We start from the raw sequence: 22,424 nt of genomic DNA on the forward strand, positions 1-22,424 counted from the left end.
AGCTCACTGCCCATCCCAAGGCGGAAAGCATTACAGAGCCACTGAGTCCTCCGTATCCCACCCTGATACCGGGACTCTGGAAAGCCCCACAGACTGACTCTGGTCACAAGGATGAAACTGCAGGAAATGGGAAGGGACCAGACCAGTGGCTCCCCCACCACCAGGGCTAATGCTGTGCGGACAGGTCCCCACTGACTGCCTGAGACAAAGGAGCAGCTCACATTTCTGCTCCAGCAAGATTCACCACCTGTCTGAAGACACTCTGTTACTCCCCCATCAGCCTCAACTCGCTGAAAATCACAGTCAACAGAAGCTCAATCGTCCAAGCCTCCCTCCTGTCAATTCAGCTTCTAGAAGCCCAAACTGCCTCCACTGACACCTGGGCTATCTGTGTCCCACAGGGTCACATAAAGACCTGTGACCAGGTGTTTTCTCTGCCGGGAGGGCACACCTGCAGCATCACACAGATGGGAAACATCAACACGGCCCAGAAAGCACTTTGGTGAGGGGACCAGACAGGATCATAGAGGATATAAAGACAAGTGCACAGGTGAACAGAAGGCCAGGCAGTGGTCTTCCTGGAGAAAACTCCCAGGCTGGAGGGCACAGAAGTCCCCCCAGAAGCACTGGGGAGCCCACAGTACAACTTCCTCCCTGCCCATCATCACCAACCATGGGCCAGACCTGAGTAGCATGGAGCACTGAAGCCCTTTGTCCCAAATGCCAGCTATCTCCCTAGGAGTGCTTCTCTGAAACATGGCTGTGCATTCTGGGGAGAAACTGAGGCAGGCCTGCGGAAGGGTGCTCACAAGTCCGCCTAGGTCTAGCTGCAGGTCAGGCCTTCACTGGCAGAAGCCTCATCCTGGGAGCAAGGGGTCTGGCGATCTTAGAGGATGGGGGAACAGCTGCCCCAAAAGGCAGAGGGAAGAAGGGCTCATCGTTGCTCAAGACAGAGTCACTGTGACTTAAAGAAAGATGGGGAAAAATAAGTGTCCCACTGGGCCCTGAAAATAAGGCTTTAATCACTATTTAAAGGTTCTTTAGACACTAAGAACTCATATGGCAAATCCACCTGAAGACCCTCATTTCTAACTATTTGGGGGTAAAAAGCCATCCTCCCTAAGACACTGATCACAGGAAATGAGGGACATAAACCTAATCTGTGTAGAGATAAAGGGACAGGCAGCTCAGTGACGGGGTGGCCATGGGCCTCGCCGCAGAAGTTGCTCAGAGTGAAGGTGGCTGAGGCCCTCCAGCACACAGGATGCCGGGTGGCCCAGGGCACTAGGGGGCTGTAGCTGGAGAGGGGCTGGACTTGCACACAGAAGAGCCCAGGCCTGCCTGCAGCATCCACACCTCCAGCTGCACCAGCCCCACCACACCGGCCACCTGTTGCTCAGGCAGGCAGGGCAGGCAGGGACAGTGAGGAACATGTGTCCCAAGCACACCTGCGTGTCCCAAGGTCCCATCGCTGCCCACACCAGCCGCTTCCAGAATACTGCGAAGTTAGGCCCAGAACAATATGCACTCTGGCACCTGGGAAATGGCATTGCCCTCTGGACCTGGGGGGTGCATGGGGCTCTTTGGGGCAAGGGATGCGTGCACCTGATAAAGCTGCTGCTGTACCCAGATGTTTCCTAAGCAGAGGACACAGGAGAAGATGCACGTCCCAGGTGCTGATAAGGGAGCGTCACTACAAAGGTGTCATGGTTCTGTCCATGCTGCTGCTGGCAGTACTATAAAACCCAGACATAGGGCAGCCCCTGTGGCGCAGCAGTTTAGTGCCGCCTGCAGCCTGGAGTGTGATCCTGGAGACCCGGGATCGAGTCCCACATCGGGCTCCCTGCATGGAGCCTGCTTCTCCCTCTGGCTGTGTCTCTGCCTCTCTCTCTCTCTCTCTCTCTGAATGAATGAATGAATGAATGAATGAATGAATGAATAAATAAATAAATAAATCTATCTTTAAAAATAAAAATAAAAATAAAATAAAACCCAGACATGCAAGGTGCCCTGCCTCGGCGAACTAGGCCCCAGAGGAGTGGGGAATCCCATGGGGCACCCAAAGCCTAAGGCTGGCTGAAGCAGTGACTCGTCCCCATCAAGGCTTCTGCTCTGAGCCACACACTAACATCCTACAGCAGAGCACACACACCCTGGGATCCCTTTAAATCTGCCCATTCACATGGCTCCAGCTGGGCGGTTCAAACTCCCGGTCCTGCATGACTGCCTGGGTGACACGACTGCCCCGGGGGCAGGGAGCCTTCCATTGGAGAGGACGTCCCCGCAGCATCGACACGCAGAAGGTCACAACCATGCCAAGAACCTGACTCAGGATATTCCGGGAAAGGCCATGGTGACATATTTCCCTCGACCCGGCTATTTGTCAAATCTACTGAAGCAAACATACCAACATTCTGACACCACCAGAACACTGAAGAGCAAAATATGGGTCAGGGAAATTCTGAGTTTCCAAAAACCAAGACCGAGTGCCCTCTAGTGGCTCTGTGCACTGCTTCCTGGAGGGTGAGGAGTGGACCTCTGCTCCCTCATTAATTCTAGAGAGGACATAAAGATCATTCATGACAGAGAGCCGAAGTCCCTCACTTAACATGACAGCCTCATGTCATCAAGATTTCCAACAGAACCGACTAAGTTGGTAAATATCAAAGGAGAAAAAGTTTCCATCACCAATTAAACACGAATGAACCTGGGATGAAGGCAATCACATCAATGTAACACAAATGCAGCAATAAAATCCAAATTAAATAAAGCAAATGCAATCAGGATGGGTCGGTGCAGACCTGCTGGCCCCAAATGGCAGTGGAGAATGGAGGACGTCGGTACTAGATCCTGATCCCTCCAGCAACCTGTCAATGGGTGGAATGGCAAGTCTCTTTGCAAAGAACTCAAGCTCTGCACAGGGGAGACACACTCTCCCCCCAACCATCCAGGGAGACACCTGTCCCGCTGGCCAATGGATGGATCTGGAGCCCAAAGTGAGCTGTCTTTGTGGGGAGGGGTCCCCTTCCCCCTGAACCTCCACAACATGCCCTGGAGCCTAAGAATGTCTGGCCTCCCATGGGCGCTGCTCTGTGCCCAGCTGCCCACGTGGAGCTGGAGGTGGCCAGCTTCCAGGGGACAGGCCAGCTCTCCCTGGTCTGCATCCTGATCGTACAGCACAGGAGGGGCATGAAGTGTTGGTATCTGCCCGTTTGAGCATCTCAAGATGCAGGAGCAGCTGCCAAGCCTGGGTGCCACCACACACAGAAGCAGCAGAGTGCCAGGGATGACCTTGGACTTGGGAGTCCCGAGGTCAGGCACTCAATCCACGGCTGACACATCTGCTAGCTCCATGCCCTGACTCCACACTCTCTCCCGAGAGCAGCAGCAATGGCCTCCAGTTGGAGAAGCACCCTCCCAGCTCTTAACCACACGAGGAATGGTGGGGGACACAGCAGCGTGAAGGGGCTCCATCTCAAGACGTTCATGGAACACCTGAACAGGACTTCTCTCTGCTGGGCTTCCTAAGCCCCAGGGTGACCTCAGAGCTCCTGGGGTCGCTATGGGGAGAAACCCTTCCTGGAAGGAAGCTAACAATGGGAGAGCTGGATGGTAAGGGGACCGGGTGTGGAAGGCAGACAGAGAGACAGAACCCGAGTGCCAGGACACAGCCAGCCTCACATCAGCTCTGCAAACATGTGCCCAGTGCTTTCCTGGCCCAGGACCCCGGTGGGCAATAGAAAGAGGAGTACACACAGCCCCCATTCGTGAGATGCTCCTAGGACAGTGCTCAGGGTTGGACAAGTGCCCACACCAAAGATCTGCACCTCTTCACCATCAGGGCACAAATTAGGGCACTTGCCACTAGATGGAGCCACCCGGCTCACTCTCAGCCAGGAGCTGGGAGGGGTCCTGTGTGTCACTTCCATGCCACAGCAACTGACTGTGGGGCAGGTACCTCCGACACGTCCCTTTCCTCGTGGTGCTATGGCCAGCAGAACTCAGACTACGCCGGCCATCTGTGACCACGAAAGACAGAGTTGTTACCAACCTGCAGGGGATGTGGAGCAAGAACAGGAAATAAAAGCCTTTTGTTTTAAAGCGGTGAGATCTGGGGATTATGTGTCACCATGGCAAACTGGACTGATTCATTCTGAGGGCAACAGAGGAAGGAGGAGACACACAACAGTATGGAATAAACAACAGGTGTCCCAAGATCAGAGAGTTGTGGAAGAGCACACTATGCCTGGGAGATGCCTGCGCCGGGCTCCAAACATGAGCAGTTTACTCTGGGTATTTCAATGCAAGACTATTTTTTCTAAACTTCTAAATTCAAGGTCAAAGGAAAATAGAAATTGAAACCAATAATTTAGAAAATAAGAACACTGTAGATCAATATGTCAGAAATAGAGTCAAAGAAGTACTTGGAAAGAAACCACAGGACCTGAAATGTTTTATTAAACAGACAAATGGAGGGACAGTAACTCCATGGTTGAGCTGCCTTTGGCTCAGGTTGGGATCCCAGGGTCCTGGGATCGAGTCCCGCATTGAGCTCTCCACAGGGAGTCTGCTTCTCCCTCTGCCTATGTCTCTGTCTTTCTCTCTCTGTGTCATGAATAAATAAATAAAATTTTTTTAAAAAGGCAAATGAAAATAAGCTAAGCATTCAACTTCTTTAAAACTTTAAAAAAAAAGAAGGGATTAATAAAGGCAAAAGCATATAAAATTAAATTATAATTAATTACATTAAAATTAAAGACACAATTAGAAACTTCAAAACAGCACAGGAATTAATGAAGGTATGCAAGAGCCGACTCCCTACAGAAGATAAAAGGTAAACACCTCTGATGAATCTGCCCAAGAGAAGGAGACACTCACCAGGAGACCAGGAATGGCAAAGGAATCCACACAGAGATAGAAATTAGGATATTTACATTACATACAAGTTTATCCCAGGATCCATTCATCTATAGACTATATATATCCCCAAAGTTAACCTGAGCTGAGATAGAAAACCTAAATAGAGCCATAACCATAATAAAAACTTGAAGGTAGGGGATCCCTGGGTGGCTCAGCTATTTGGCACCTGCCTTCAGCCCAGGGTGTGATCCTGGAGCCCCGGGATCAAGTCCCACGTCGGGCTCCCTACATGGAGCCTGCTTCTCCCTCTGCCTGTGTCTCTGCTTCTCTCTCTCTCTCTCTCTCTCTCTCTCTCTCTCGATCTCTCATGAATAAATAAAAAACCTTAAAAAAAAGAAACTCGAAGGTGGTGAAAACGAGCTAAGGAAACCCCACTGAGCTGGGAGAAGGAGTGGAGGGTCAGCAGGTGCCATCCCCCACCGGGTCCCATCTGGGTACCAGCAGGGACCCAGAACTAATGAGAAGCCGCCACATGGAGTTCTCTTTTCCTCACGAACTCCTGTTCAAAACCATCCCTTCCAGCCTCCTCCTTCCCTCTATCCCCTCTATTAGTGGACCCTTGCTCTCTGGTCTCTCAACTGGCCTATTGGTTCACCATGGTCTGCACATCTCCTTTTTTTTTTTTTTAATTTTTATTTATTTATGATAGTCACAGAGAGAGAGAGAGAGAGAGAGAGGCAGAGACATAGGCAGAGGGAGAAGCAGGCTCCATGCACCGGGAGCCTGACGTGGGATTTGATCCTGGGTCTCCAGGATCACGCCCTGGGCCAAAGGCAGGCGCTAAACCACTGCGCCACCCAGGGATCCCTCCACATCTCCTTTTGTAATTCCTCTGCCGTTCTGGAATAAACCAAGTTGCTACTCAATAACTTCGTTGTTTTCAAGGTTGGCATGATCAGAAAATCCTTCCCAAAGGCACTGAGTTCCTGATGGTTTTATAGACAAGTTTTACCAAACCTTCAAGAAACAAGTCTTGCCTTTTGTTGAAATTATTTTAAAGCCCAGAAAAAGAGAGAAAGCATCCTAACTCACTGTGATGATTAATTTTTTTTAAGATTTTATTTATTTATTCATGAGAAACACAGGGAGAGAGGCAGAGACACAGGCAGAGGGAGAAGCAGGCTCCATGCAGGCAGCCCAACGTGGGACTCAATCCCAGGTCTCCAGGATCAGGCCCTGGGCTGAAGGCGGCACTAAACCACTGATGATTAATTTTATGTGTCAGGTAGACTAGATGAATCACAGGGGCCCAGACAGGTGGCCAACCATCATTCTGAGCGTGTCTGTGAAGATGATTCCAGATGAAATTCCTATTTGAATACTCCCCCTGAGTGACGCGCTCTGCCCCCCCCAACCCTGCCCCCGTGTGGGTGGGCATCATCTCATGTGTTGAGGGCTTGAGGAACACCAGAGGGGAGGAAGGAAGAACTGGGCGTTCCTGCCTGTCAATGGGGGATGCACATCTCCTTCCCTCCATGCTCCTGCTCCGCAGGCCTTCAGACCCAGACTGGAACCTGCATGGTGGCTTTCCCCCACTCTCAGGCCTCTGGATTTGGACTAATTCCCCAGCAGCTTTCCTGGGCCTCTTCTCAGCCTCCACTGATGGTGTGAGCCAATTTCTTATAATAAATCTCTTCCTACATGGATGGCCCACTGGTTCTGTTTCTCTAGAGAGCCCTAGCTACGCACTCATTTTGCAAAACGAGCACTCCAAATACCAAAGCCTGATAAAGACATGACAAAACAGAAAGCTATAGATGAGCGATCTGCAGGTGATGGCCCACTCATCAAATTCCACCCACAACCTGTGTTTGTGAGTAAGCTTTTATTGTAACACAGCCAAGCTCATTCATATGGTTTCCACTACACAGCACTGGAGATGAGGAGCTACAACAGGGCATCCGGCCCACAAAGCCTAAAATATTTACTATCTGGCCTTAAAGTCAGCTGACCTCTGCCACAGATGCAGCTCAATTATGGAGATGAGACAGAAATCCTGAACACAGGTTAATCAAATCAAGACAGACATGATTATAAAGCTTCCTAAAAGTCATTCCCTCTCTGTTTCTTTTCTTAAATAGACTTTATTTTTAGGGCAGTTTTATTATATTCATAGCAATATTGAACAGAAAGTACAGAGAATTCCCATGTACTCCCTGCCCCAGATATGCATGGCTTCCCCAGTATCTACATCCCGCACCAGGGTGCTACACTATTCTTTTTGCTACCTAAAATATTTGGTAGTTTTTTATTGTCTCTTTTTAAAATCAATCTTTTAGGTGCCTGGGTGGCTCAGTCAGTTAAGCATCTATCTGCCTTCCACTCGGGTGATGGTCCCAGGGTCCTGGGATCAAATCCCACATCAGGCTCCCTGCTCAGGGGAGAGTGTGCTTCTCCCTCTGCTCGCTGCTCCCCATGCTGGTGGGTATACATGCTCTCTCTCTCTCTCTCTCTAATAAATAAAATCAAAATTAACTAATAAATTAAATTAAAGCATAAGCTCTGTGAGAACAGGAGCCTAAAAAGTACCTGGCACATCACAGAGTCCCAGTAAGGATTTGCAGAATGGATGAGGGAGGGAGGAGAGAAAGAGAGCCACTAAGCAAACCCTATCTTAGTAAGTGTTGCCTTAATTTCTGGCTAATGTAAAATGATAGAAACAAACAAAAATAATGGTAGAAACAGAGTTAACACTGAATGTGCGGGGCCCAATGAGGACCCACTTCCCTGGATGGTGTCATGGGCACTGGTATGTGTCCACTGAAGACTCTGGGGTCAAACTCTCCATGGAGATGTGCTGCATTTGCACCTGCCCTGGGGACCATCTTGTTTCACTGGGCCAACGGCTAAAAGGGGAATGAGCAGGTGGCACTGCCCAGCGATGGTGCCAGCCAGAGATGACAGCGGCAGCCGTGAAGCGTGCCCAGTGCCAGGCCATCCTGAGCGCATCCACAGATGTTTGCCCACTCAATCCTCCCTACAACCTCTGGTGGACCATGTCTGTGTTTCTTTCCAGTTGTTTCCTTCTTACTGATCTGCAGGAGCTCTTCCTATAATATTGCTTCTTTCTGATATTCTAATTCCTTCAATTAACTTCTCATGGTTGTAGGCACTGTAACTGTCTTTCAATTTAAGGTTTGTCTATCGACTTGTTTGTGGAGTTTTCTCTCTTACAAAAGTTTTATATTTTAATATAATCCTATTTCTTAGTCTTCTTTGTTTATGCATTGTCTAGCTTGTTTAAGAAAGCTTTCCTAGGTGGCTCAGTCAGCTGAGTGTCTGACTTTTGGTTTCAACTCAGGTCATGATCTCGGGGTTGAGATCCAGTCCCAAGCAGGGCTCAGTGCTCAGTGGGGAGTCTGCTTGTCTCTCTCCCTCTGCCCTCCCTGGATCATGCAAATGTGCTCTCTCACTCTCTCTCTCTAAAATAAATAAATAAAATATTTAAAAAGAAGAAAGAAAGAAGAAAGAAAGAAAGAAAGAAAGAAAGAAAGAAAGAAAGAAAGAAAGAAAGAAAAAGAAAAGAAAGAAAAGAAAGCTTTCCTAACCCCAAAGTCACAAAAATATCCTCTAATTTTTTTTCGAAGGCTTTTCAAGTTTTATTCTTTCCTATTCAGTTCTTTGTTGCATCCCATTTTACAGCTGAAAAAATTGAGGAAGAGAGACAGTCAGCAAGGGGTCCGGGGTCATCCAATTAGCACACATGCACCAGTCAATGACACATGCAACTGTTCTCAAAGTTACTGAAAGCCGCCACGTTGTACACTTCCTTCCAGAACTTGTCCTCACTCCTCACATGGTCTTGAAGATTCACCCCTGAGGACATGTAAAGACCTTCTTGGTTCATTCTGACTGCTATACGGCATCTGGTCATACAAACATACCAGCTCGTTTATCCACCCCCAGGGGGAGGAGTGAGCAGGCCACCATGTACCCAGGAACCAGCTGCTCTCAACAACAGGTGTCTAGAAACAGCACTTCTGAGTAGCAGGGTATGAACTAAATATTATGAAATTGCTCTTCAAAGCAGCTGTCCATATAGCGTTCCTGCTTGCGTGGTAAGACCCTTCTTCCCCATGAGCATCCTCATGAACCTTGTATATGAGGCAGCTACATTTCTCCAGTTGTGAAGTATGAGATGATTCCTCATTTTATTGTGCATTTCTCTGATCACGACTGATACTGAGCCCTGTCTCATGCTTACGGGCCCCTCTGGCTTCTTCCATAGAAATCCCCTATTCATGTGTTTTGCCCATTTTTCTTTCCTGTTACCGTTATTTCTTATTGATTTGGAACAGCTATTTCTGTAACCTTTCTTCGTTCTAATCTTCTAATTCTAGAGTTTTCTAAAATTTCTAAAGTTTTATTTCATAATCCACCTACAATTTATTTTTGCACAAGATATGAAATTAGGATCTAATTTTATATGTTCCTTATGGATAAGCATTCCTGCACTGTTAAGTGACTGGTCCATCCCTATTCCTGGTGGTAAGCAGAACGATGTTTCCTACCCCAGAAATACCCACATCCTAACCCCCAGAGCCTGGCAATGTGATGTTGCACTGCCGGTAATCATGGCTGCTGATCGGAGAGACCATCCTAGATGTTCGGGTGGGCCCAATGCTATCACAGCAGTCATAGCGGTCCTGGTAAGTGCCAGGGAGCCAGGAGGATCAGAGTCAGAGGGAGATTTGGAAACTGCACTGCTGACTTCGAAGAGAAGAGAATGAGCCAAAGGCTACTAGAGGCTGGAAAGGCAAGGAGGTGGAGCCTGCCCTGGAGTCTCCGGAAGGAACCAGCCCCACCAAAACCTCTACCTTAGCCTGTGAGACCCCTTTTGGACTTCTGACCTCCAGAACTGTGGGACAGCAAGCTCATGCTATTTTAAGCCATTTTACATTTATGGTAATTTGTTACAACAATAAGAGTAAAGTAATACACTTATCTATAATGTGTCCAGTCATCACACTCTGTCTTCTTATCTGTCCATTTCTGCCCCGATGCCACACTGTTCTAGTTACTATAACTATAAATCTGCCAATTAGGAAAACTGAAGCCTCTTTTCTACTTCAAAATTGCCTTGGCTATTCTTGACCATGTAATTTTTTAATTAAAAAAAAAAAAGAATCTATTTCAAAGTAAAATAAATGCAGTGCACGAGGGACTACACTGCAGCATAGAGCATGAGCCCAACTCAGAAGTCATGAAAACACACAACATAGCTGGTGAATCACAGTAGCACAGAGCAGCCAGGAAAACTTTCAAAACCACTAGACCATCAGGCCTGGGTGGAGGATCTCAGCAGCCCACCGACATCAGGCAAAGACATCTGTCTCCCACCAATGTAGAGTAAGCAAATAGGGACCAGACTGACCGCCCCATGAAACAAATTTTTTTAAAGGGACAAAATATATGAAACAACTGGCCTCAAGACATTAGAATTCAGGCAACAAAGGACAGTGATCCTCAGGGACAGGAAACAAAAGAAGTGGGCCCTGAAACCGCCCCAACTCTCAGCAGCTAATGAGTCTGTGGGCCACAGTACAGGGAGACGGGGCACCAGGGGCCCCCAGTGGAGAAAACAGAGCTGAATGTCCAAGAAGACCGAGGAAGCTCCCATTTGCAGGGCCAAGTGCCAGACAAGACAAGGTGCACAGAAAGAGAGCTCTGGTCATTTACAGAGGCTCCCCTCTAGAATTCAGTAGGTGACTGGTCAGGAAAGTACCCAATGCTGGGGCCAGAGCCATTGGAACAGTCCCCAGTGCTTACATGGGGCAGAAATAGACTTACTGCACAGACAGGCCAAACTGGCAAACCTCATAATTCAGGAGATGTCAGGCAGAGCACACAAAGGGGTCTTGTCGTGGGGAATAATTAGCCCTGGACTAAAAGCTGGTCTGGTCCCACCTAACAACCCTTAAGGGCAAGAGCCCAAAGGATCAAACTGTTTCCAAAGCTCAAGAGTATTCATCAAATACAAACCTATTTAGCACTCTCAATCAAAGAAAATTCACAATATCTGCAATCCAATAAAAAATACTGATGGCAGATAAACAGGAAAATACAACCCAAATTAGGATAAAATGACTCAATCAAAACTGAGCCAGAATTGGGGCACCTGGTTGGCTCAGTTAAGTGTCTGACTCTTGATTTTGGTTCAGGTCATGATCTCAGGGTCCTGGGATTGAGTTCCAAGTCGGGCTCCCTGCTCAGCGGAGGGTCTGCTTCTCTCTCTCTCCCTCTGCCCACCGCCTACTTATGGGTGCACTGCACACTCCTATTCTCTCCCTCTCAAATAAATAAAATCTTTTTAAAATAACTTAAAAATAAAATAAAAATAAAAATAAATTAACATAATTCTGGGAAGCAGAGCAAGCAGCAGACTGGGTTTAAAGCCCAGATCTGCTCACAACAGTCAAGGCAATTGGGAAAATGAGACCCAAGCCTGCAGACCGCAGAGCCACAGCGGGTACAGCCGGTGTTCGCCCCAAGCAGCCAAGTGATAAGGCAATTCCATCATTGTTTAGAATTAATTTGATTAGAAGGTCTTCAAACAAACCAGCTGCTTGCTTCCAGCACCACAGCAGCACCATAAACTAACCCTTGAAAACTCCTTTCCAGGAAAAGTCAGTATATCTTCCCCATAAAAGCTACCTGTACAGGCATGTCCCCCAAGGACATGATCTATTCTGGCATTTCCACAGACACAGGTGAACTACACATACTACATTTCACTAGTGTCCTTTTTGAGTAGCTTAATCCAAAATATTTAATCATAACATTTACCTATTTTTGTAATCTGGAATACTATCTTTCATATTTACCTTTCTCAGAGCTTACTATTTGTTGTATTTTTATTTTTATTTTTTTAAAGATTTTATTTATTTATTTATTTCAGAAAGAGAGAGAGCAAAAGCAGGGTGAGGGGCAGGGGGAGAAGCAGACGCCCCACTGAGCAGAAAGCCCAATGAGGGGCTCAATCCCAGGACCTGGGATTATGCTCTGACTCAAAGGCAGATGCTTAACCGACTGAGCTGCCTAGGTACCCCTTGTTTTATTTTTTAAATGTAACTAAGAATATATGTCAAGGAAGAAGAGACGCTAGATTTACAGGAGAGAATGAGTGGGAAATAAATTGTACCCTTTGTTTAGTATTTTTAAGCGATATGTTCTATGCCTTCAATGCATTCGACTTTATTAAGTAAAACTGGAAACACTCTAAACAAACCCTGAGAGAAAATCCATGTCTTCCGCCCACCACTGCAGGGACTCCATCAGATATCCTGGCAACAGCCTCGGGGCTGTGGTGCTGGACGTTTTCAGGGCTACACTGGTAAGAGTGGTTATTAGCGGACACACTGGTGGTAAACAGCAATCCCAAGAGCAATGTGACAAGCACAATATTCAAAAATTGAAAGATCAAAACAACTAAAACCATCAAATGCACTGCCTTTTTGAGAAGAAGGAAAATACTCAATGATGTGGTTTGTCCCAAAGCTACGGATTGTTTGGCACCTGAATATGTTCCGATACCTCAGAAAACCTTGGAAGATCATGAAGACAGTGGCCAGCATGTCCAGGTCCAGGCCAAAGAAATAAGGGGACTGCTTCCACCAACAGTAAATTAAATTCAACAATACCACCTTCCATTAACTAGATTCTCAACTCAGAAAAAATCAGTCCCAAATGAGTCCCAGACCCACTAGTGCCTCCGCTCCAGCAGCCAGGACCTCAGTAAGTCCTCCCTGGGGACAGAGAAGCACCCATGGGGAAGATGGATAGGATTAAGCTCCCCACTGTGGGCTTATACATTAGTTCAGTCCCTACCTTTCTAACTTTCTAAGAGACTAACTTCCTATATCTAGAACATTCTTCCAGCTGGAGCAGTCTCTAGAAGCCTCAGGTGCCTGAGGCTCAGTGCCCTGCCAAGTGAACTTCACCAACACCCCTCTGACATCAGCCCTGCAGGGACCTGACCCATGGGCTTCTCAGTCAGATGCTGGCACAGGGGTCCTTAGGGGTCCTTATGGTCCTTAGGGGTGGTGAGGCAGAAGCCAAGAGGCCCTGACCAGCAGGTGCTAGGCCAGTCAGACACAAGGCTGACAGCAACGTTCGCTGCTCCGCCACCTGCACACATGCAGACACATCACTGCCCCCAGGAAGATGTTGCTCTGAGGGTAGCCCTCACTCTCCCCAAAGTCGCCAGCTGAGATCAGACACCCCATTCTTGGAATGCTTCAAGGGAGTAAAAAGCACCTTTTCTAAACAACAAATGTACAGCACGTTAACAACACCCAGAGATGGCAGCCCATGGCTCTCGGTCAAACTCTTACTCTCAACGCTGCGTCTATAGGACTCCCATGCCAAGTGCCCATTAGGTGTCACTGGCAGAGCCTTCCACAAGCCTCTAGTCAGGGGGCTGCAAGACACAGGTGACAACACACTTGGCCACCCTCTGTCACTGTCCAATTCTACATCCCCGTATTAAGCAAAAGCTCAACCAACTGACTCCAATTAAAGCAATCTGTAGCAATTATCTGATAATTGTTATTGTACTGGACTAAGTATTTTTCCTTAAGAACAGATGGAAGTCATGCTATGTGCTCAAAAAGTCAGTTCTCTGCAAACACTTACTTGCAGGAGATGTGGGTGGCTTCCTGGAGGGCTGCCGCTCCGCCTCAGGGCTGTGGACCAGCCCCGTGGGTGTGTCCAGGTGTCCCTCAGGGCTCAGCGAGAAGTGGAACTGGACAGTCCCTGACTCCACTTGCTGCACCTACAATCAAAACAAGAACAATGGCAGCTGCCTCCTTTCATCGGTGCCCTTCTATTACAATGCAACCAGCCCCAAAGTCTACATAAAACCAGGGATTCCTGAAGCCCCGTGTTCTCAGATCATAATCAAGTCACTTTCTGAGCAGAAACAATCAGCCATGGCATTGAAATCCCAGAAGACCACATTAGCACAGAATGGCTCTTACTCAAGGAGAAATTACATTTCCCCAGTTTTGCACGTTTTTAAACAAACCTATGCAAAACTGACCTTTTAAATGTTGGTATATAGTTCTGTTCAACACATGTACTCACTACCGGAGTCGGGGTGCAGCGTGGCTCCATCACCCAAACAATCCCTCGTGTTGCCCCAGTCTGACTCCCTCAACCCCGTTTCTGAGCTGCTCCTGTCATGGCAGCCTCGGCTCTCCAGAATGCCACAGACACGGAACCCAAGGATATATAATTAAGCCTAGCTTCTTACACTCCACATAATGCTGATGAGACTCATCCCAGTAAGTAGTACGTATCAATAGTTGGTTCCTTTTCCTGCTGAGCAGTATTCTATGGTACCATGTGCATGGTTTATTCATCCATTTAAGCACATTTAGGCTCCTTTCAGTTTGGGTGGTTACAAACACCGGGGTACATGTGTCCATGTGAACCTAAGTCTTCATATCTCTAGGAACAGGATTGCTGGGTCACGTGGTACGTGTATATTTAATCCTATAGGACACCATGGTTTACTTCTAGAGTACTCTGCTCCCAATTTATATGCCAATCCCGCAGCAACAGCACCTTACAGTGGTTGTCGCAGCTCTACTCCAAGTGTCACACTGTGGGGAAGGATTCCTCCAACATCACTGCTATCGTCACAGTTCTTTGGACTCTTCTAATTCCTGGGACTTTCTGTATAAATTTTAGGATCAGTTTCTCTACATGTAGACCAAAAAAAAAAAAAATCCTACTGGAATTTTGAATAAAATTACATTATCTGTACATGAATTAGGGGAGAATTTCTATCTTCAACACACTGAATATTCCCATGCATAAAGATGCTGTGTCTCTCCATTTACTTAGAGTCCTCTGTGATCTCACCCAAGAGTAACCACACGAGAACTGTGACATGCACCAAAGGGAATATGCTACAGTTCACAACAGACAGATCCTGTACACACTGTGTTAGATTTATCTTACTGTGGGAAGGCCTTGATAAGTAATACGGTTTTTTTTTTATTTTGTTCATCAACTGCCCTTTCTTAATATACAGAAAAGATTGATTTTTCTATCTTGATCTCCTATTGTGTCTTGCAACCTCAATAAAGTCACTAATTCATTCTAGCAGGTTTTTGTAGATCCCTTGGGATTTTCCACACAATCATGCTGCCTGCAAGTAAGTACAGTTCTGTTTCTCTCTTTCCAATCTATGTGTCTTTTATTTTGTCTTCTTGCCTTAACGCCCTGGCTAGGACTTTGAGTATGATGCTGAACACTGAGTGCACATCCCTCACTTATTCCTGATCTTGGGGCGGGGGGGCACCCAAACTCTTACCACTCCATAGGCTGCTCACTGATGGGTTTGTGTGGATGCCCCCCAAGCAGGAAGAGGGACTGCTCTTCTACTGTTAGTATGCTCACAGTTTTTATCATAAGTCAGTGTTAAATAAATCTTATCAAATGCCTTTCATGTGTCATACAGTTCATCTCCCTTAGGCTATTACTATGGTGAATTATATTTATTGATTTCTTGCATTTCTGGGATAAACCCCCACTTGGTCATGGCCTAGTCTTCCTTCCACATTGTTGGGTTCTATTTGCTAGCATTTTGTTGGTTGTTTTGCAACTGTGTCCATGAAGGACACATGTCCATGGTCTTCTTATGCTGTCTCTGGTTTTATTATCAGGGCAGCACAAGCCTCATTACATGAATTAGGAGATGTTCCCATCCTTCTATTTCCTGGGGGAGACCGTATTAAACTACTCTTCTGTCTCTTCCTTAAGTCATTCTGTAGAATTCACAGTGAATAGGCCTGGATGTTCTCAACAGTGTTTTAGTCATGAATTCAGTTTCTATAATGGTCATAGGACTACTCAGGTTGTCTACATCATCCTGAGTGAGTTTTGATCATTTCTGATTTAAGATAAACTGATCCATTTCATCGAAATTGCCAAGTTTACAGGCACAGAATTGCTCACAGTGTTCCTTTGCTGTCTGTTTGATGCCTGTGGGGCCAGTAGTGCTGGTCCTTCTTCCATTCCTAACATCAGCAGTTTGAGTCCTCCTCTCCTGTTGTCGTTCTTGCTAGACATTTATCAATTTTATTGATCTTTCCAAAGCCTCAGTTTTTGGTTTCATTGATTTCCTCTGTTTTCGTTCTCTATTTGTTCTGTTCTGTTTCTTCTGCTGGATTTAGGGTTATTTTGTTCTTCTTTTTTTTAATTTTATTTATTTATTCATGAGAGACACAAAGAGAGAGAGGCAGAGACACAGGCAGGGGGAGAAGCGGGCTCCATGCGGGCAGCCCGATGTGGGACTTGATCCCAGGACTCCAGGATCATGCCCTGAGCTGAAGGCAGACCCTTAACTGCTGAGCCACCCAGGCGTCCCTGTTTCTCTTTCTCAAGCTCCTAAAAGTAGAAGATAAGATTACTGAATGAAGACCATTCTTCTGTTCCAACACAAGCCCTTAATGCTATCAATTTCCCTGGAAGCACATGTCAAGTGCATCCTCCACCTTTTGATGTATTTTCATTTTTGTTCAGTCCAAAACATCCTCTATTTCCTCCTGAGTCTTCCTTTTTGATCTATGGGTTATTTAGAAATGTATTATTTACTTTTCAAATGCCTATACTTTTTAATCTTATCTTTGCTACCGACTTCTGGTTAAATTCTGTTATGACCGAAAAATGTACCCTATATAATTCCAATTCTTTAGAAATCATGAAGATTTGTTTTATGGCCCAGGATGTGGTCTGGCTGAGTGTTCCCTGTGCCCTAGAAAAGACTATGTGTTCTGCTGCTGTTGGGTGCAGAGTTCTGTAGACGTCATGTTGATCCAGACGGTTCATGATGTCCTTTAGCTGTTTCATGTCCTCAGTGATTTTCTCTATGTTCCCTGGTTTACTTAGAGCGATGTTAAAGTCTCCAACTATAACTATGAGTTTGTCTATTTGTCCTTTAACTTCTAGTAATTAGTTTTTTTGCTTTATGTATTTTGAAGCTCTGCCTATACTGGATGCACACACCTTTAGGACTGCTATGTCTTCTTGGTTAATTGACTTTTTTATCATATGTCATATCCTTCTTAATTCCTGAAAATTTCCTTTGCTCCAAAGTCCACTCTGTCTGGTGTTGATACAGCCACTCCTGTTTTCTTTTGGTTTTTGTTTTCGTTTTTTTTTAAAGATTTATTTATTCATGAGAGACACACACACAGAGAGAGAGGCAGAGACACAGGCAGAGGGAGAAGCAGACTCCATGCAGGAAGCCCGATGTGGGACTCAATCCCGGGGCTCCAGGATCACACCCTGGGTCAAAGGCAGCGCTAAACCGCTGAGCCACCCGGGCTGCCTTCCTGTTTTCTTTTGATTGGTGTTTACATTGAATGTTTTGGTGTCTGTTGAGTGTCTTTTCTCTGAAAGTTGAGATTTTCCTGCCTCTTTGCATCTCAATTATGTTTAGATTATATCACAGACATTTTGAATACTATGTTAGGAGACTGTGAGTCTCATTTAAATTCTGTGGAGAATGGTGATATTTTTGTTTCGTCACGAATCAGCTCAATGGGTTCAGGCCACAGTTTCCAACCAGCCTTCTATGCATTGTCAGCCCCTGTGCAATGCTTTTCAGATCCCTCCTGCATGTGATCCACCCAGGGAAACTCTGGAACGGGGCTGGAGGCCTAGCCACAGTCAGTTCTCAGGGTCTTTGGAACTGTAGTTCAGGGTCAGACTCAGGCAGCCTGAGGGTTAACCCAGCATTTCTTAATGTTATGGGATTGCTTTCCAAGCCTCTCCCTCTCCATAGCCTCCCCAAACCTGTCTGGGACTTTACAATCCTCCAGCCAGACCCCACTGCGCTGCACACTTCTGGGAACAAACAGTCCCTGAAGCCAAGACCCCTCAGGGGGAGGACAGAGTAGTTTCTTAAAAGAGCTCAGGAGTGTATCAAGCAAGTTCTCATTTATCATTATTGGAAGTCAATATATAATGTCTAAAGTTGATAAACCTAAGAAATAGCAGAAGCATAATATTTGGAAACAAAGTAAATATCATAAGTCAGAGCAAAGAGTTGAAAGTGGCTGCCTCTGGAGATAGAAATTTTTTTTAAAAGACAATTATTTGCTCAAAGGAAAAATACAGGAGTTAAGAAAGAAAACATAATCATAATGTACTACTTAGCTTCACAGTAACATCAAAATAATAACAGAAACCCCCAGATTTACGTAGCCAAAAATTATGGGATGTTTCTAATATTTATACTTTTCTCTGATTAGTATCTGCCAATTCCCCTTAACTGTAAGTTCACAGGATCGGGGATCTTTTTCCAAGGGTATAAGTGCTCAGTAAAAGTTCACTGAATGGGTAAGTAAGACACAGAATGACCTGGCATAGGGGCAGAGACAAGGTGCACCTCACTCAGGGGCATCTCTGCCCCTAAGCCTCCACACTACCTGCCCAGACATGGCACTGCTGTAGAAGACACAATGGGAAGAAGCAGAGGAGGAAGCAGAATTAAGTTTATGGCCAGTTTTAGTTCATTATTTTAATTAGTTATGTATTTTAGAATAGTGATCCTTGACTAGAGGCAATTTTGCCCTTGAGAGACATTTGGCAACGTCTGCAGACAACTCAGTCTATCATAGTTGGGGGCACGCTACTGGCATCCAGCAGACAGAGGCCAGGGCTGGTAACGAACATCCTCCAATGCACAGGACAACCCCCACAGCAAAGAATTATCTGGCCCAAAATGTCAGCAGTGCTGAGGGTGAGATAACCCAATTAGAAGTGATATTCCTTGTGAATAATGGCAGAATTTGATATATTTGTGTCCTCAAGATAGTCAAGCCTTCCATACTCATCCCCAATGCAGTTTACACACTCAGGGAGTGAAGGAGATGTAGTGGCATGACAAGGCTAAAGTTAAATAGAATAGATATATATTTAAATACATACACATATACATCCAGAGAGGGAAAGACAGAGGCAATGGCTCCAGGATCTCTCACGGCAGTTTTATAATAAGGGCTCAGACTAGTCCATGGGGGAAGGCAGCAAAATGTGCTCCCATAATGAGATATCCTTATAAGAAGGGAAGCTGCACAATCAGCTGTTCCTGATCCAGGTCCCTAAAGCATCACCCACATCATAAATAACATTGAAAATAACATTTGTGGCGAGAGTCAGCACACGGATGATGCATGGAATACCAGGGATGGTCCTTTCACCTGAGAAAAATGAGACAACTGAGCTGTAGGCGGCTCCCAGCCACACTGCTGAAACAGCAGAGTGTGGTACAGGAGTGCAACTGGGAGAACCAAGCATCCTTGCGTGACACTGGCGTCAGGATGGGCCAGCCAGAGCAGTGCTTTCCTGCGCGGGGTACCTGCAGCTCCCTGGCAGGTGACCCCTCACTCACACTTCAACTGGCCCTGCCACCGTTTACCGGTCTTCTCCACCGGGGTTTTGGAGATAGCTTCATTCCAAACATGGATTTTAAAAACTCCTGCTGTGGCCCGCCCTCCATGCAAAGCTGGAAGGAGCCAAGGGCCAGTGGGCAAGAGTTAACAAGTCACAGAGATGCACCGGGCTCAACACCAACTGCCAGGCACTGACCACAACCCTGGTACCACCAAAGCTCATTCTCCATAGCAAAAGGTTCCAAGAGTCCTTTTTGAAAAGACACATATAGCACAGAAGCAGATGCTGTTTGCACAGTGCATACAAATAAAAGCCACAGGCCCCACAGGCCACCTTGTTGAGACTTATGTGTGAATGGGGATGTCCTAAGCCCCGAGATAAAACCTGCCTCAGTGAGTTCACAGCCAACTATGACTCAGCAATCATGCTTGTCCTTTAAGGGCACGTCCATGACATGAAAAAAATTCTGTTCATCACATATCCACAAACATATCTGTCAATTTCTGGTTTTGAAAATGTGTGAACTTGCTGGAAGCTCACAGGCAAAGATTCATACTTATAAAGTATCTGAACAACTTACCTCTTCAGAGCTCATGCTGGCAGGGGTTACTTTATAGACCAAACAGTGTGAGGGGTTGGGCCGGATCCCACCCTGCAGAGGTAAGATCACCTTCCCAGAGCCGGATTCCAGCAAGGGGTTCCAAACAGCCCAGCGAACTATGTGCATACACGCCACACTGGACAAAGAGGTGACCGAGGCTGCCTAAGAAGGGAAATGAGGCACATTGGTACATGACTTACCACCAAACCCACCGTGACTTACCACCAAACCAACCCTGCAAACGTCACTAGGGAGCAGTGCAGCCAAGCAGGGATCACACAGAAGGAACCAGACCAGGAGGAGGGCAACATGGAAGCTTGGGGCAGGGGGCAGGGAAGCAGCATCCAACCTAACCAGTACCCTTTCCTATACTGATCTTTCTTCTGGCTCAAGGAAGTAGCAGCTTTTCTTTTAAAGACCAACACCATCCTTCTGATCCCTCCTGTTCCCCCGAGGCTCTTGTGCAGATCTATAAGCATGCTGTATCTTGACTACATCTGCCCACATCCATTAGGAAAATACTAGGAATGACACTTGGTGTTAGTGACAGGAAACTGGAAAATAATGAAGAATGCCCATGGAAGTTCAATTTGGTATTATTTGCACACATTTTCTCCAACCACCTTTTGCTCATAATGAATGGTACATTTCATATACGTGACTCTCCATGGATCTGGGAAGTTGGCCAGGTCCAATTTTCTGCACCGTCCCTTCTTCCGCCTTCTCTATCACTGACCAAGTGAAAGCAATGAGGACACTAAGGAAACCGGTTTCAGGGCTCAACTCAGCAGTTTTAATGGCACCACCTTCATCCATTCACCCAGAAAGAATTAAGAATAAAGTCACACTCCAGGCCTGGAACCCGTGCTCAGCTGGGCAGTGAGACTTGCGATTGCCGCCTTGGGGGAGGCAACATCAGAGACCCCAGCTCTGACTGACAGATGCCGCAGGTTCCTTGGGAGGCAGCACGTCAGGACCCCAGGAAGAGGCCATGGGGCACTTGGCAAGAGCCCAGGCAGGTGTTTTCCAGCTTCAGAGCACAGCTGTCCTGACCAGAGTCACATTGAAACTATCCAGCCCAAGGAGGCAGCAGCCACACCTGTCACCCTGACTCCCACCTCAGTGGTGATGTGGGAGGAGGAAAACCTGAAGGTGTAGGCAGTACTTGGAGCATGCACACAGCATTCCACCTCTTAATGCCCTCTTCACAGGTGGCAGACAGCTGTCTGTGCCCCTCTGGGATGAGGACAGCAAAGGAACTGGGTGACTCCGTGTGGTATCCAGGTGGCTGAGGGACCAAAGCCCTCTGATGCTCTAAACCACCAGCCACATCTGTGAACCCAGACAGCCCTCTCAATGGGGGCCACGGGCTGGGGAGGCTGGGCAGCCTACAAGGAGGGGGCCTCGAGCTCTTAGAAAGGTTGGAAGCCCATACCTCATCTGATGGTAAAGGACATCATCCCCAAGGAGAAGAGAGCTGTATCAGAAGCCACAGAGTAAGGCAAGACTCCAGCAGAGCTGCTAAGGCTCCCAACAGACCCCGCTCACTTGCTGGGCGTGGGTGAGCTGCCGTGCCATTGTGGCACGGACTTGTGGCATGGGCAGGACTGACTGAGCTTGAGTCCAAGGCAGACTGTGGCACACATACACAAAAGGACTCTGGCCAGAACCCAATGCAGATGGTTCAATGGTCAGCCAGGCCACACCCCAGCCGAGCATATCCATGAGAAGCATCCAACATGGAAAAGGAAGCACATTCATCTCACCCAAGTCAGACTATCCAGACTGTTCCTTAGTCAGGTAGTCTCCCAGCCTGCTGTATCCCTAGTCACATGGGGATAAATGTCCAGAGTCAGTGTGTGGTCTTGAATTAATCCCTTTCCTGAAGCCCCATTGCAAGTGGCCCAACCTCACTTCAGCAGGGCCTGTTCTCATTCTTTACTGGAGCCCAACTTCAGATCATAGGCTAGGCTCCCATCACATATGCCTGGGTCACAGGGGTAACCAGGTCCCTGCCAGTTCAATGACAAAAAAACACCAATCCTGAAAGTACAAAGAACCAGCAAAGTAAGAAGCCTAAGCATATGACTCTGCCACACTTCAAACGTGGCAAATACGTAGCCAATGCCTGCCGCTCTTCATCCCGTTAGCTGATGACAGTGACATAAAATGGTACTGAGCAACTGTGCAAAGTTGACTATAAACTCACTGCTCTTTAAAAACAAAATTACTATAAATGTATTGGCAAAACTGGACACTAAAAAACCATGTGATTCGACCATTTCTGGACTACTTTTATAAACAGCCATCTCCTATAAAATCCAGTTTATTACTGGATCAAAAATAAAATGGCACACCTGGGTGGCTCAGCGGTTAGGCATTTGCCTTCCAGCTCGGGGCATGATCCTGGAATCCCAGGATCAAGTCCCACATCGGGCTCCCTGCATGGAGCCTGCTTCTCTCTCTGCCTTTCTCTCTCTGTGTCTCTAATAAA

General features: G+C 46.8%; 1 protein-coding gene across 13 annotated transcripts in view; it reads right to left on the reverse strand.

Moving 5' to 3' along the window:
• NPHP4 (nephrocystin 4) overlaps positions 1-22,424 on the reverse strand; it is a 130,589-nt gene that overhangs the window by 56,712 nt on the left and 51,453 nt on the right. For 12 of the 13 annotated variants that reach the window (XR_007410882.1, XR_007410881.1, XM_049110531.1 and 9 more), the window contains 2 exons: positions 19,910-20,092; positions 13,555-13,693 (listed from right to left, as the gene is read on the reverse strand). Coding sequence is in view for 11 of the 13 variants with exons in the window: in XM_049110531.1 (XP_048966488.1) it covers positions 13,555-13,693; positions 19,910-20,092 (322 nt within the window). In the remaining 2 variants the exon portion in view is untranslated. The remainder of the gene's footprint in view (positions 1-13,554; positions 13,694-19,909; positions 20,093-22,424) is intronic. The other variant, XM_049110532.1, reaches the window with a different exon arrangement.

The sequence above is a fragment of the Canis lupus genome, chromosome 5, assembly GCF_003254725.2.
Source record: "Canis lupus dingo isolate Sandy chromosome 5, ASM325472v2, whole genome shotgun sequence".
NCBI classification, from domain to species: Eukaryota; Metazoa; Chordata; class Mammalia; order Carnivora; family Canidae; genus Canis; species Canis lupus.